The 15,883-nt window shown below is 39.6% G+C and overlaps 1 protein-coding gene across 10 annotated transcripts in view; it reads right to left on the bottom strand.

The window, feature by feature from the left end:
- Positions 1 to 15,883, bottom strand: part of N4bp2 (NEDD4 binding protein 2) — a 72,108-nt gene that overhangs the window by 35,636 nt on the left and 20,589 nt on the right. For 5 of the 10 annotated variants that reach the window (XM_035452394.1, XM_027390773.2, XM_035452395.1 and 2 more), the window contains 5 exons: positions 15,467 to 15,722; positions 10,560 to 11,721; positions 7,669 to 7,793; positions 5,607 to 5,695; positions 1,658 to 1,734 (listed from right to left, as the gene is read on the bottom strand). In XM_035452394.1, the coding sequence (XP_035308285.1) occupies positions 1,658 to 1,734; positions 5,607 to 5,695; positions 7,669 to 7,793; positions 10,560 to 11,721; positions 15,467 to 15,695 (1,682 nt within the window). In that variant the 5' untranslated portion in view covers positions 15,696 to 15,722. Of the gene's footprint in view, positions 1 to 1,657; positions 1,735 to 5,606; positions 5,696 to 7,668; positions 7,794 to 10,559; positions 11,722 to 13,377; positions 13,468 to 15,466; positions 15,815 to 15,883 lie in introns of those variants that run through there. The other 5 variants (XM_027390768.2, XM_027390767.2, XM_027390776.2 and 2 more) reach the window with 4 other exon arrangements.

Below are 15,883 nucleotides of genomic sequence, written 5' to 3'. Positions count from 1 at the left end.
AGTACGGACATGCCACAGCACGCATGTGGAGGTCAGAGGAAAACTTGCAAGAGTTGGCTCTCTCCTTTAGCCATGTGAACCCTGAGACTCAAACTCAAGTCCTCAAGCTTGGTAGCAGGTGCCTTTGCTTACTGAACCCTTTCACAAGCCCCAATACACACACTCATTAAGCAAGTATGGAACATTTAAGAAATGATAATTGGAGCCAGTTATGATGACACAGGTCTCAAACCCCAGAGCTCAGGAGGTCCAGAGGTAGGCAGATCTATGTATGCAGTTACAGGGCCACCAGTACTGATGGGATAGGGAAAATTCCAACTGAGAGGAAACACTTCTCACTTAGCTTATGATACCAAAATCAGGCAAGGCAGCTCAGGGAGGGGAAAGCTGCTTGTTAACCCCACTCATCTACACAAATGCAATAATTCCAAACACAACAAAGGAAACCAGGTCTACTAACACATCAAAAGGCAATAAAAAGAAATTGAGTACGACATGCTGCAACATGGATAAACAGTGAAAACATTTTAAGTGCAAGATGCTGGACAAAAAAGCTCCACATATTCATTGTATATACAGGGTCCAGAAGAGGAAAAACCCCTAGAGAGAATACACAGTAGGGGTTGCCAAGGGAAAAGGAACTGGGGTATTTCTTTGTGAAAAAAACAAAACAAAACAAAAATGTTTCAGAATTAGACAGTAGTGATGGTCATAGAACATTGTGAATATATTAAAGTCAGATTGCCCTTTAGTTAGTATTGAAATTATCAAAAAAACTATCCAAAAATTAAGTTAAATCTTTTATGAGAATACACAGCACAAAGAAAAAACCAATGAGTTTCTTGTTTTGGGTTGTTTTGTTTTGTTTTGTTTTATGAGAACAGGGTTTCTCTGTATAGCCCTAGCTGTCCTGGAGCTTACTATGCAGACCAAACTGGCCTGGAATTCACAGAGATCCATCTGCCTCTGCATTCCCAGTGCTGGGATTAAAGGTGTACACCACTAAGATCAGCAAATGTTCATCTCTTAAACAACATCTTTTAATTCAAGACAAGCAACCAAATAAAGAGTCGGGGTAGGAAACCAAAGTACCTACTTGCTACCTTTCTCTCCCACTTTCTAGTATTCTATAAGCTCCAAGCACATGGCTCAAGTGTACCAACCCCCAGGGTCTGTTCTAGTTGTAGACATTAGCATATTGTATACAAGGAAGTACACAACTAACATATAAGACAACTGGAAATTTCTTGGCCATGTATTATAAAGCTCCCAACTTTTCACAAAATTAGGGGTAAGGGCCAGCAAGATGGCTCAGTGGGCACAGGCACATGCTTGAAGGCCTGATAATGTGTGTTTAATCCCTAGCATAAAAGAGAAGTGATACCAAAGAGTTCTCCTCTGACCTTCACATGAGTGACATGACATGTGAGCCTGCACTCATTCATACATATGCAGACATGCACATAAACATTTTTAAAATAATTATTTCTTAAATGAGATAAAGTATACACAATATAAAATGTTACCAATTTCTAATTGGGCAAGTCAAAATCTAATCAGTTGTTTCACTCATCATTTATAAAGGAAAAAAATCTAGATAAACTTTCAATCAGTGTTGTAGAATAAAAAGCTATGTCAGAAAACCTCCAAGTTTTACCTTGCAAGTTCCTTTGGTTTGAACTTCCACCATGTGTCTGGTTCCCGGAAAAGGACCTTATATTTATGCTTCTGAGACTACACACAGAAAAGACAAAAAGGGATGTAAATAGTTTTTTCATGAAATTAAATGCAATGTTTGCAAATTGTATCACAATAAAAATGAAAGCCCCTCACAGGTGACTTGATCAATAATCTGTCTGCAGAGAGAAGATGGCTCTGTGGTTGAGAGCACTGGCTGCTCTTCCGAAGGACCCAGATTCAATTCCAGCACCCACAGGGGATCTGGCATCCTTGCACAGACATATATACTGGCAAAATCTCAGTGCACATAAATAAATAAATAGGTCTTTAGAAAAAGATCTATCTGCTCTCAGAAAAATGGCAAGGATTATTGAGAGGATTTGAGCTGCAGCTATTGTTTTGGGGTTGTTTGTTTTGAGACAAAGTCTCAAGTAGCCTAGACTGGCCTTAAACTTGCTTTGTAGAAAAGCTGGAATTACTGCTAAGCACCACCACATCTGGCTCTTACTGAGTGGTTCTGTCTCCTGTGAGAAACACTAGAAGTTGAAAAAGGGAACACATTCATTTTGCAAGGTAGAAGATTCTAGTCAAAGAAAGAGCAGGAAGCAGGGACACTGGGGGCTGGAACCACCTCCTATCTTCTTCTAATTTATTCATAATTCTTTTTCCTTAGCAAACATCAGAAAAAACAAGGGCAAAAACCGGAAAACTCAACCTAGGAGTCTTATCTAAACTTTCATCATCTTCCTAGTCTTCCTTGCTCATTCTACAGCTCTGGTGGTTGAAAGAAAATGGCCCCCAAAGGGAATGTTAGGCACTATTAGCAGGTGAGGCCTTGTTGGAGTGGGCATGGTCTCATTGAAGAAGTATGCCACTGTGGAGGTGGGCTTAGAGGTCTCATATATGCTTAAGATACCACTCAGTGTCTTGGTTCACTTCTTGCTGCCTGCAAGATGTAGGACTCTCAGCTGCTTTTCCACCAAGTCTGCCTGCACACCACCATGCTCCCTGCCATGATAGGGGACTAGACCTCTGAACTGTAAGCCACCACCTCAATTAAATGTTTTCCTTTATAAGAGTTACCATGTTCTTTTCACAGCAATAGAAACCTAATTAAGATATTACCCTAGAAGACTAAAGTGGGTCAGAATTAAGAAATTGGGATAAATTGGAATAGGGAAGAAATGGAATTTTACACAATCTCCATGATGCAGCAATTTATTTCCAAAACTTTATGTTACTGATAGTGGTAAAAGAGAACAAACGTGAATAGATACAAATATATGTGCATACCAAGATATTTAGTTCACTATTATTTGTAATAGCAAAAGGACAAAAAAAAAAGGTCAGACTATTAATATGAATTTATCTAAAGAAGTGAGGATATAAACATAAAATAACTTTTGTTTTGTTTTTGTTTTTTTCAAGACAGGGTTTCTCTGTGTAGTCCTAGCTGTCCTGGAATTCATTTTGTAGACCAAGCTGGCCTCAAACTTAGAGCTCCACCTGTCTCTGACTCCTAAGTGTCAGTTTACTTATCCATATATTTCATGTATATGAGTGCTCTGTCATCATGCACACAAGCAGATCCCATTATGGATGGTTGTGAGCTACCATGTGGAAGAGCAGTCAAGTGCTCTTAATCGCTGAGCCATCTCTCTTCAACCTCCCAAAACACCATTTTTAAAATTCTGTATTAAATGAGAAAATGAGAAACATCCCTTAAAATAAACTGATGAGAAAATAAGACAAACAATTTTCACTTGGGAGAAAAAAAGAATTATTCACACATTTGTACATGCACAGAAAACATCTGGAAAGATTCTTTTAAAATACTTTTAAAAGTACTTCTCTCTAGGAAAAGGGGACTTTAGGCATTGTTTTAAAGTTTGGGTATTTATCAAATATGCACAGACTTGTGGCTCCTCCCATTACTTCTCACCCTGACTCCTACTACTCTGAGCCTCTCCCACCCAGAGACTGGGTTTAGCTTCTAATTCCTATCTAACTCAGCATTTTGGCTGGGTGACCTCTTGGTTTCCATGCACTCTCTTGGTCCTCTTGGCCTCCTCTTCTCTTCCTCTCTCTCCCCTCATAGCCCTGGTTTCTTCTGCTGGCCATGTTCAACCTGGACTCCTCCAGATGCCTCTGACTGTTCTCTTCCTCATATCTACACTGAAACCTTCTCCTCAACCACACCATGGAAGAATAATAACCTCATTCTAATTCCATGTCGTTATAATTTAAAACCTGTTGCCAACAACTGCTTATTCCATGTTTCAGAGCACTAGTGTGACTGTAGTACACCCATCAACCACTGCACTTTTGCATTGTACCTAGTCCTTCCTCAGGAAGAACTGATTTGAGCAATCCTCTCTCTCAGACACTGTTCATCTTTCTCTTCCTTTGAATTAATTCCATAATATATAAATACCTTCCACTTATTTCTCTCATCATATTCTACTTTCCATGTACCAGCTATTTAACAGATTCCTTTTGTCTTAAAAAAAAAAACCTATGGCCAAGAGGTAGTGGCATAGGTTTTTAACCCCAGCACTCAGGAGGCAGAGGCAGGCAGATCTCTGTCAAGTCAAGGCTGCCCTGGTCTACAGAGTGAGTGCCAGGATAGCCAGGGCTATGCAGAAAATATCTGTCTCGAAAAATGGAAAAAAAAAAAAAGTTTAGTGGCTGTTTCCTGGAGACTGACCTTCCCCAACCCACGACCTTGATTTGTTTTTGAGAATACCCTAACCCACCCAGACCCTCCCTGACTCTCCCTGACCCTTAATGGGGGAGGGGGGTGACCTCATGATGAAGTTTTTCCTTATTACCCTATTGATTCCCTTCCTGATTTCGCTCCTTAAATGGGACCCAAGAAATACATTCAGGGCTGCTCTCTTTAACCCAACTTAGGAGGCAGTCGCTGGCCAGTACCCCAATAAAAATCAACCTTGCTTCAAATATGGGCTCAGGGTCTGGTAGTGGTCTTATTCCTACCACTGGGATTTTTTTTTCCCAGAAAGGTGAAGAATTATAATTTAAAAACAGTTCAAGTACACAAAACATGATGACTAATGTTATGTTTTAAGTTTAAACTATTGTGCTTAAGAGATCTATAAAACAAAAGTGCCTCTAACCAGTAAGCCCTACTCGCTCAAGGACAGAAATAACTTCCTAAAATACTGGGGACTGATGTTCATGTAAGGTAACAGGCCACTTGTTTTCACTTCTGTAAGCAAGGTTAGCTGCCCCAGTTGCACTGGATGTACAATTGCTCTGACTGCATGAAGGCAAGAAGTAGTAACCTTGGGAGTTTTGCCTTTATAAACCCCTGACTGAGGCCATTTGGAGCCATAGTCTAAGCATGAGTCTTGGGTACCGACTTGGCTGGTATCCATGGTCCTGACCAGTATTTAATAAAGCTGGTGAATCTCTGAGTGACTGCAGACCCATGACATTAGTAAAACAAATGAGATAGACAACAGCCCAGATGCGTTAAGGATGTAAAAAGGAACTCCAATATGCATTCAACTAAGGAAGCATAAATTCTGCTTCCAGTGCAAGAGGACTACGTTGAGCGCTCTGGACTACGTTGAGTGTTATCGCGCGCACGCGCACACACACAAGCTTCATTTATCAGATTTAGTCAATAAAGTTACTATATATCAAGCACAGAGCTATACCTAGAGGATTCAATGATAGGGAGGGGAGGAAAAGCAAGGATAACATTTGAACATCAGAATTTTAAAGCTGAGTAAACTTAGCTTTATACAAAAGCTCAGCCTTATTCTTCTCTTTTCACTGAAAATTAAAGAAAACTCAGTTTAAGGCAAACCAGGATATTCTCAAGTGCTTGAGATTCCACTTGTGAGATTAACATCCCCTCAATGACTCCAAACCCAATATTACAAACTTATGGTACAAACCAAAGCAACATATGGCTTCATTTCCCATGCCTGGAGATTTGTATTATCTATAATTACTGGAGATACCTTCTTCTCAAATGCTTCTTTTGCTGAAAAACAATACAAAATGACATCATTTTAGTAATTTTAAATACAGGATGGACATAGTGGTGACAGACTAGGAGTCAGATTCCCTGGTAGGCAGACAACAGAGAGAGGGGACATGGCTAGGTAATAAAGTTTCCAAGATGGCCAGCTTCTTCCTCAAACTCCTGAGTTGAGATAAAAGCCTGGTGGCTTAAAACAAAGGGTGGCTACACAGTCTTTTGTCTGCCACCAGAAGGCCCTCACTGATGAACTGGCTCAACCAGTTCAAGGCCCGTTCAGAGACCTGGGTCACACAACAGTTCTAAACCAACCAACCATCCTGGCTTTCTTCAAACTGACCAGTCATAAACTAGGAGGAAAACTCTTCAGAGGCTTTGAAAATCCCAGCCCTAGAGAAGAGACTGGATTTTTTCTCTTCCAGTGTCCCCTCTCTGCTTTGCAGAGGGTATTTTTCTATGTATGTCTATTGTAATTTAAGAAAAGCAGCCCGTGAGAGAAAGATGACATGCAACAGGGTTCAAACAGAGGGTTTTTTATTAAGGAAAGGGATCATAAAAAAGAGGAAAAGGGGATTGGGGGGAGAAGACTGGACTCACAGACAAGAGCATCAGGAGAGAGGAAAGGCGGGGGGGGGGGGGGAGGGGGGGAGGGGGGAGGGGGAGGGGGAGGGGGGGGGAGGGGGAGGGGGGAGGGGGGAGGGGGGGGAAGGGGGGGGCAAACAGAGAGGAACAGACAGACAAGAGAGGGGTCAAGAAAGAAAGAGAGAAGAGGATACGAGGTGGGCAGGGCCCTTTTAAAAGGGAACATAGTGAATAGGCACAGGTGGTGCTCTTAGCGGCAGCAACTGAGGTCATATCCTGTCAAGACCCCACAGGCAGGCCAGACAGAGATGCCTGAATACTAACAATGTCTGTTGTTACATGTGTGTGTTTCCTCACCCCCCAGTAAATACCTTTCTTCAACTGCTGGGTGCTTGAGGTGTCTCTGCTGCTGCCTGTGGCACTGCAGATTTTCCTGCCTTTTAATTCTTTAACAGACAGACAAAACAAACCCAACCAAGACCTACAGACTATATCAGTGGCAAGTTCCAGGACATTGAGAGATACATATTAGAGAGACCCTGTCTCAAAAGACCAAATAATTTTGTTTTGTTTTTTGTTGTTGTCGTTGTTGCTGTTTCTTTTCGGTTTTTTGAGACAAGGTTTCTCTGTGTAGCTATGGAATCTGTCCTGGAACTTGCTCTGTAGATCAGGCTGGCACTGAACTCTGACTATGTAGCTCTGACTATCCTGGAACTCTCTATGTAGACCACCTGCTTCTGCCTCCCAGTGTGGGTGCTGGGAATAATATAGCATTGCCACCTTGCCCAACATAGATATTCTCTTTAGTAGTTTCCTACCTTACTTTAGAGGCAGGGTCTCTCAAGCCCCAGGGACCCTCCTTGTCCCTACCTCCCTAGCGCCAGGATTACAAGCACATACTACTGACTTTTATGTGAAGGCTGGGAATTGAGCACATGTCCTTGTGCCCCAAAATTTAACTGTTAATTCTCATTTACCTCTTATTGCGAAACCTAAGAATTCCTAACTCTTTCTTTTCTTTTTTGTTGTTGTTGTTGTTGTTTTTTGTTTTTCAAGACAAGGTTTCTTTGTGTAGCCCTGGTTGTCCTGGAACTCACTCTGTAGACCAGACCTGGCTGGTCTCAAACTCTTGGAGGTCTTTCTCCTGCCTTTGTCTCTGGAGTGCTAGGGTTAAAGGCATATACCACCCACCACACCTGGCTAACTACAAATTCTTCCGGGCTCTCACTGGCCATAGCTCAGTGGCAGCACACTTGTATAGCATGTGTAAGTACCACAAAACCTAAGTAAACAAAGTTCTTTAAAGTGCTAAGTCTCTCAAAACACCAATCCTAAAGAAAACTTTCTCTTTATACTACTTTTAACATCATGCAGACCCTCACACCTACTCTTACCTCGATTCTGATTCCATTCATGGGCTTCTCCTAAGTACTTTACATCAAACTGGTACTGTCCATTTATATAAAAATAATCATCAGTACTAAGAATGACTCCACTTGGGTTATCCTCTTGCAAAGTCCTATGAATGACAAAGGGGATTACTCCCATTAATTTTCTTTCCAAAAATCTCTCTTCTTTATTAGTCATAATTCAAATAAAAATCCAAGTAATAATATTTAAAGGATCAATAAAATTCAAATAAATTACACTAGAAATTATCTAAGCAAAAAGTTCAACACTTCAAAAACAAACTAAGATAAGACAGGTCTATTCTGCTTTATACAAATTATTCAAAAATGCAGTTTGGTTTTGCTTTATGCAGAATCTTGTGTAGTTCAGGCTGGCCTCAAACTTACTGTCTAAGCAAGGTGACCTTTAACCCTTAGTCTTGCAGCCTTTACATCTCAAGTGCTGAGACTGCAGGCATGACCAGCAGACATGGTGCTCTATTCCTTTCAAAGGTGCACACATCTGAGCTATCTAAATAAAACTGTAATCACAGGCTGGGGAGATGATGGTTAATGCACAAGCATAAACTACTTGTCATGTAAGCTTGAAGTATGTTCAGATGCCCAGGACCTATGGTAAATGCTGCGTGAGTATGGCAGCCTCCCAGTAATTCCAGTGCTTGGAAGATGGAGACAGGAGATACCTGGAGCAAGGCAGCTAGCCAGACTTGTTGTAGCAAGCTCTGGATTCTATTGAGAGACCCTGACTCAATGAAAAAGGTAGAATGGAATGATGAAGACACCCAAAATCAACCTAGGCCTCCACACATGCACACATATGTCCCTGCAAATACACATGGGCCCAAACTTATGCAAACACATACATACATAAGAGAAAAAAGGTGAAACCACACTGTGGGATTCCTTTCAGTTTTTCTCAACTTCTCTTTCAGGATCAATTCTTAGCCTCTGTCTTCCACCCTTATAGTTTAAGAAAATTATATTAAAAAAAAAAAAAATCCATCATGGGCTGGAGAGATGGCTCAGCGGTTAAGAGCACTGATTGTTCTTCCAGAGGTCCTGAGTTCAATTCCCAGCAACTACATTGTGGCTCACAACTGCCTTGAATGAGATCTGCATGCAGGCAGAAGACTATATACATAATAAATAATAAAATCTTTAAAAAAAATCCATCGATTACTTTTCCAATAAATCCCAAAACCTAGCTGTTCCATTTGATCTTCCTGTCACATGCTAATGCTAACTTAATGTTATAAACCATACTCCCACTTGTTTCTATGAACAATATAGCTCCTATTTTGTGGCAAAAACTTCTCTCCCCACTCTGAAACCTAGTTCGACAATCTATCACCTTTTAAAGTATTACTTTCATTCCATTAATTTCACAAACAACTGCTGTAACTGACTTTCTATTAATACTTTTATTATAGAATATAGGTAACATTACTTTATATTGCTATTACTTAGGCTAGAGATGTAGCTCAATTGGTAGAATGTTTTCCTGCCATGCACAGGGTTCTGGGTTTGATCCCTGTTATCATACATCAGCTATTTTGGCACACACCTGTAACCCCAGCCCTTGAGGGTTTAGAGGCAAGAGTACAGAAATGCATGACCTTGACTACAGTACCTGTGAGTTTGAGAACAGACTAGGATACAAGACCCTCTATCTCAACACACACACACACACACAGAGAGAGGGGGGGGTATTACTAAATCAATGAGAAAAGCCTATGGCTACAAAAATAAATTCAAATTTAGGAGGAAAAAAGCAAATATATCTTAAAAGTTAATGGCCAAGGGCTCTGGAGAGGAACTAAGGAAGCAATTCTCTTAAGAATACCTTTGAAGCCATAATCATAGGGCTATTCTAACCTTAATTCTGGTCTCCCACATCAAAGCACTAACAACCTACCTAAACTACAAAACTGGCATAACAACATAAGCAAGGGAATTGTATTTTCCTACAAAATAAAACTTTGGGCCAGGAATAGTAGCACAAACCTTTAATGTGAACATAGTAAGATCCTGGCTAGCCAAAGCTACAGAGACCCTATTTCAAAAGCCAAAAATAAACAGCTTAAGATTGTTGAGTTGTGTGATAACTGCTATTCATCTCTTTCTTATAACTTCCTTATAATCATGTTTCTTTTGTTTTTTGTGGGGTGTTTTATTTTTGTTTGTTTGGGTTTTGTTTTTTGGAGTTTTTTTGTTTTTGTTTTTGAGACATGGTTTCTCTGTGTAGCCCTAGCTGTCCTGGAGCTTGCTCTATACTCCAGTTTGGCCTTGAACCCAGGTATCTTCCTGTCTCTGCCTCCAGAGTGCTGGGATTGAAGTTGTATGCTAGGATTAAAGGAGTATGCCACCATATCTACCAATTATTCTTAATTTTCAAGACTGGTTTTTATACCCCTAAGCTAAATTCATCTTTCTCCCAATCAAATTATTTGCTCTGGTCCACATAAAGGTATTTCACAGTCTCACTCTTCTTTAACATTTTTCCTTTGTCTGTCAAAGATGTTCTGAGAAAAAGATTTCAATAAAAACTTTTAGAAAAAATAATGGGTTTTTTTTTGGTTTGGGTTTCTCAAGACAGAATGACTCTGTGTAACAGTCTTAGCTATCCTGGAATTAGATTTGTAGACCAGGCTGGCCTCGAACTCAAGAGATCCGACTTCCTCTGCCTCCCAAGTGCTGGGATTACAGGAGTATACCACCACTATCTGACTAATGATTATTATCTTAAAAGAAAAAAGAGTAAAGAAAAAATACTTCAGTTATTAACTACCTGTTAAGCAAAGTGTACTGTATATTCACATTTGCTGTACAAATTCATGTATTATACTTTCTAAAAAATGCCAATTAAAACTTCATACCTTGCCAGAAAGGACTTCCCCGAGCCTGGCAGCCCTCTGAGAAGCACGAGAACTAAGCCAACATAAGACGTGGTTTTCTTCCTCACAGGCTGGGACACTGGGGCCTCTTGCACTTGGTAAGCACTTGTTCCCTCACTGTTTCTCCATACTTTTGTTGGGGAAGTATGAGAGATCATGGAGGGTGGAAATGTATAGTTGACAGGTCTCCAGTGTGCAGCTGTGGTTACAACAGGTGCTACGAAGCCATGGTTTCCTTGAAAGAGGTCAAAAGCAGGAATCATGGGGTTCCAAATTGGTGGAGGTGGCGGAGGAGGAAGGAGTAAAGGGAGAGGGGCAAGAACTGGGCAGTAACTCATATCCTTCCCCTTTGGTGGCAGTTCAGGATGTTTGTGTGGCTTGAAACTGAACCCTTCAGAGGGCACAAAAACGTCAGGCACAGAAGCAGATTTCTGATCTCCATTGGTACCTGGTAAATCACGCCCTGGATTTTGCAAAGGTAGATTTGAAGGAACCTGAGGTTCACTGGTACCCAAATCTACAAGGGCTTGAGACTGTTGTGCACTAGGACACTCGGGTTCTAAAAGATCTTTCTGTCTTTGGCTAAAATTGCCACAACCCGGAATAGAGTCATTTGTTGGATTTAAAGAGCTACTGAGAGGAGAATCTTCTGGGAAGCTACGTTCTAATGGCAGTGTGCTACCCTTTGTAAAACTTTCAGGCTCACTCCTAACTGAATGTGGAGTCAATGGGTTTGAACCTGGTGAAGCAGCAGAATTCTGGAGAATTTCACTGTTTGAGCTGGTATTCTGTACAGAAAGAACAGGAGTCATACCACCTGAATCTGAATTCATAAAGGTAGAAGGGTCATTAAAACTCTTAGCATCCTGTAAAGGCAAAAATGAATATACTTGGTCATCGGGAGAAGAATTCAATTTCTCAAAAGCATTCTGTATTAAAGAATCCAAGTCTTCAGTTAGCTGCATATCCAAAAATGAATCCAGTTTTGAATCCTCGCCGTCATCTTCAGGAGGATGCATCTCCACTACTGCACTTCCTGACGCACCTGCCTTGTCCTCACAAGCAACAGAAGTTTGTAAAGGTGACTCTTCCATCTTGGCATCAGTGGCAGATAATTCTAATAGACAGTCCATGGCATTTTCAACTGCATGAGAACAATAACAGGGAACAACAAAAATACATATATACCCTCAAAGTGTATCAACATTCAGGCCATCTTTTAAAAATTAACACTACTAAATCAAACTCTACATTAGAGAAGTATCAGTGACAAAGCTACTGAATGGTATTCTTTCAAACTGTAATAAACTACTATCAATTACAAATTTTTGACCAGTTTACTAAGCATAGACTACACATATATATGAGGACCATTTATAAAGGTCCTAGAGCCAGCTGACTCATTCAACAGCTATTGACCTACTGTATGTCCTATTGAGGATAAGGTACTTTAAGTATCTTAGTTAACCTACTCATGTATATGGTCCACACTATGTTTTGCACAACAGAAAAATATATGAATCAGAAATACTTTGTACAAAAATGAAGACATTTTTAAAACAAAGGATTTTATATAAAGTTTAAGTGGACTATAAAGACATGTACATAAAAATGTATTTACATCATAGTAAAAATTAAACAATGTGTACTTTTAATAATACAGAAATACTATAGTGATAGAAAGGAGAATAAGGAAAGATTTCACATAAAGTAATATATGATCTGGCACTTAGATTAAAAATCAAATTGCCGAGCCAGGCGTTGGTGGCACACGCCTTTAATCCCAGCACTCCGGAGGCAGAGGCAGGTGGATCTCTGTGAGTTCGAGGCCAGCCTGGTCTACAAAAGCGAGTGCCAGGATAGGTTCCAAAAAGCCACAATGAAACCCCGTCTCAAAAAAACCAAAAACAAAAACAAAAACAAATCAAAATGCCAAACAAGGCAAAAGTTAAAGTCAAGCCTGAAAATACAAAACTGCCTTTAGTCCCAGCACATGGAATGCAGAGGCAGGCAGATCTCTGAGTTCAAAGCCAGCCTGGTCTACAGATTGAGATCCAGGACAGCCAGGACTACACAGTGAGACCCTGTCTCAAAGAAAAGAAAACATAAAACCTGTTTCAAGTATTCAAAGAAGTTGGTTGGAAAGTTAGTACACAGGGTTCTGTGCAATGGATAAAGGAGGAAGATAAAACTGGAGGAGACCGGGTAAAACTGAGAAGTCCTATATGTCACACTGTTTTCTAAGGGAATGTAAGGAAGGAAAACTACCAGCCACAGTATTTGGGCTACGAACATTACACAGATCACCTCACTGAATCTTCAATTAATACTGTAAGATCTATTGTTCTAGAAAACATAAAGAAACTGAAGCTCAAAAAAGTATTAGGAACTAGAGCCAAGTCACACAGTAACAGAGCCAGGGCCAGTGTGTCTGACTGCTTGCAACAGTGTCAGAGAGCCATCAGGTTTTAAATATGTAAGAGCTAGGGACACTGCTCAGTGGCAGAGTGCCTGGTGAGAATACTTGAGGCCCTGGGTTTGATAATAGGCACCTCAAGAAAAGAAAGTAATTTAAGCACTCAAAATTTGGAGATCTTTTTTTTTTAAGTTTCCGTTTTGTATTGTTTTGTTTTAAGGAAGACAAACATGGGAAAGAACAGCACATAGGACACAGCTCTGTTCTGGAGTCAGAACACCACCATTTAAATCTCTACGTGCTTGACATGATACCTCAAGCAAGCTCGCTAACCTCCCTAAGACGACGTTCTTGTTTGTAATAGGGGGTAATAAAAGTACCTACCTCATAGGTTGATGTGGGATTAAATGAGATAATCCATGAAAAGTGCGGTGCACAAGGACTGGCACCTAGTAAGCACCCAATTAATGTTCCCTTAAGAGAAAAACAAAGAGGGGTTGGAGGGGCAGGCCTGACAGAGAGGTCAGTTAGGAGAACAGAGCAAAACTATAAAGGCAAGAAGCCCTAAACACTGAAACAAAGTATAGGGGAAAAAAAGCAAACAGAAGAAAAACAAACAACAACAACAACAACAAAAAAAAACTCACATGGTAGATGAACCAAAAATGATCAACTAGAAAACTAGCATATTTTATAATGAAACACAGTATAAGTAAAATACCATGATACAGAGGTAATTATCATTAAATAGAAGTCTTAAACAGATTGCTGGAAATTTAAAACTCTTGATACAAAAAGACCTTAAAAACTAAATGAATAACTTATAGAATATGAGAAATATAATAATGGTCAACATTATTCTTTATTTTAAAAAGGTAAGAAAAGGCAATTTTATTCCTACTAAAACCTTAAAATAATTATTCACAATGCTAAGAAGGCTGTGGTGGTGTTACACACTGGCATACCTCACTGGTAGGTAATTTAGCAGAATATTCCCAAGACCAGAAAACTATTTTTTTATTTTTATTATTATTTATTTTATGTGCATTGGTGTTTTGCCATGGGTGTCAGGTCCCTTGGAACTGGAGTAACATACAGTTGTGAGCTGCCATGTGGGTGCTGGTAATTGAATCTGGGTCCTCTGGAAGAGCAGCCAGTGCTCTTAACTGCTGAGCCATCTCTCCAACCCCAGAACACTATTCTTAACCTGTGCTGCAAGAAGTAAAGCTTTGGGGCTAAGAAGAAAGCCAAAAGAAACAAAAGACAACTTCACTGAAATGTTCTTTGTAATAATGATGATTTATGAGAAACATAGATTAGAGTACAACTCATTGGAGCATTGGGAAGCCACCTAAGAGAAACACAGAAAGCTTGCTATAAAGCAAAGAAATCTGTAAGAGCACTGCAAACTTTTTCATTATATGATGTTTTAAAAAGCAGAATATAGCCGGGCGTTGGTGGCACACCTTTAATCCCAACACTCAGGAGGCAGAGGCAGGTGGATCTCTATGAGTTAGAGATCAGCATGCTCTACAAGAGCTAGTTCCAGGACAGCCTCCAAAGCCACAGAGAAACCCTGTCTTGAAACCCCCCCCCAAAAAAAAAAAGCAGAATATAAAATGTCATCAATACTATTATTTAAGGTACTCATAATATCAAGTGTTTATTAAGAAGGTCTACAGGACATCCTGAAAAAGAGAAATGAGTTTGTTAGGACCCAGGATAACATAGTCGTGATTCTCCAATGCTTCATACATGTATGTTCAACAAATAAAATGTAAAGACAACAAAATTAGGAAATAAGTGCACCAGTCATTTACAGCATGCTACCTGCTATTGCTTCTGAGCACCGAATGAAACCTAGGTTTTGGTATATATCATAACAGGAGAGAAATGCTCACATCACAGCTCACAAAATGACTTAGAATGTAAGTTTACCAGGCATTAGCAAAACCTTCAAATCTAAATGATTTTATCTTATAATAACCATAGCAAAAACAATATTAAATTTTATCCACACAGCCAACTTAAGAGTTCTTTTTGCCTGCAAACATACCTCTAAACAATTTAATACAGGTTATTTATTGCCTATTTACTAAAGTCTTTACTAAAATCAAACAACAAAATAAACCTTTAATCCTCACCAAGAAAGTCATACCGTATAAGATACATACTATTATATTTTATTAACAAATTAGGAAAACAAACTCAAAGACGTCAACAGCACCAACCTGTCTAGAGGAGACAAGAGAGAATAAAATGAAGACTACATCTGTATTCATGCATCTTACAGCTACAACCATACATTTCTTCACAGTAAGAAGCATTGATTTGTCACATCTCTAGTGATACCAAACTCTGTACCTTTGTCCATGGGAGATAACTTATGATAAGCAAAATAAGAACATCATTTTCTGCATTGCTATTCAATCTTCTTATAAGATGCAAAGGGTTCAAACTAAACTTTTCTCACCTTTAAAATCACATTCAGAAAGCATCAAATACACTACATCAGGATCCAGAGCGGAAAACATCTCTGAGATACTGGTGAAGAGTTCCTCCTGATCAATTTTTGTCTCACACATGGAAGGAAGAGTAGTGGCTGGCTCCTCATGACCAGCAACACGGGACACGACAATTTCCCGAGAGTTTGCAGTCTTCCGCAAAGGAGTTCCCCCAAGACTTTTCCTTTTCCTTGGCATTCTGACTTCCAAAACTAAAATAGTTCCCTTTTTAAAAAAATTTAAAGATTTTTGACATTTAAATCATAACTCAAAGAAAAATTGTATTAAAAATCTTGCAAATCCAGTAGTAATAGGACCTAAAATAGAAAGCAAGTAAAAATACTCAGACTACATAATTATATTTCCACCTCTAAGATGGAATGACA

This window comes from Cricetulus griseus, assembly GCF_003668045.3.
Source record: "Cricetulus griseus strain 17A/GY chromosome 1 unlocalized genomic scaffold, alternate assembly CriGri-PICRH-1.0 chr1_1, whole genome shotgun sequence".
Classification (NCBI taxonomy): domain Eukaryota; kingdom Metazoa; phylum Chordata; class Mammalia; order Rodentia; family Cricetidae; genus Cricetulus; species Cricetulus griseus.
Note: the sequence above shows the minus strand (reverse complement) of the source record. Positions and strands in the feature narration are given on the sequence as shown.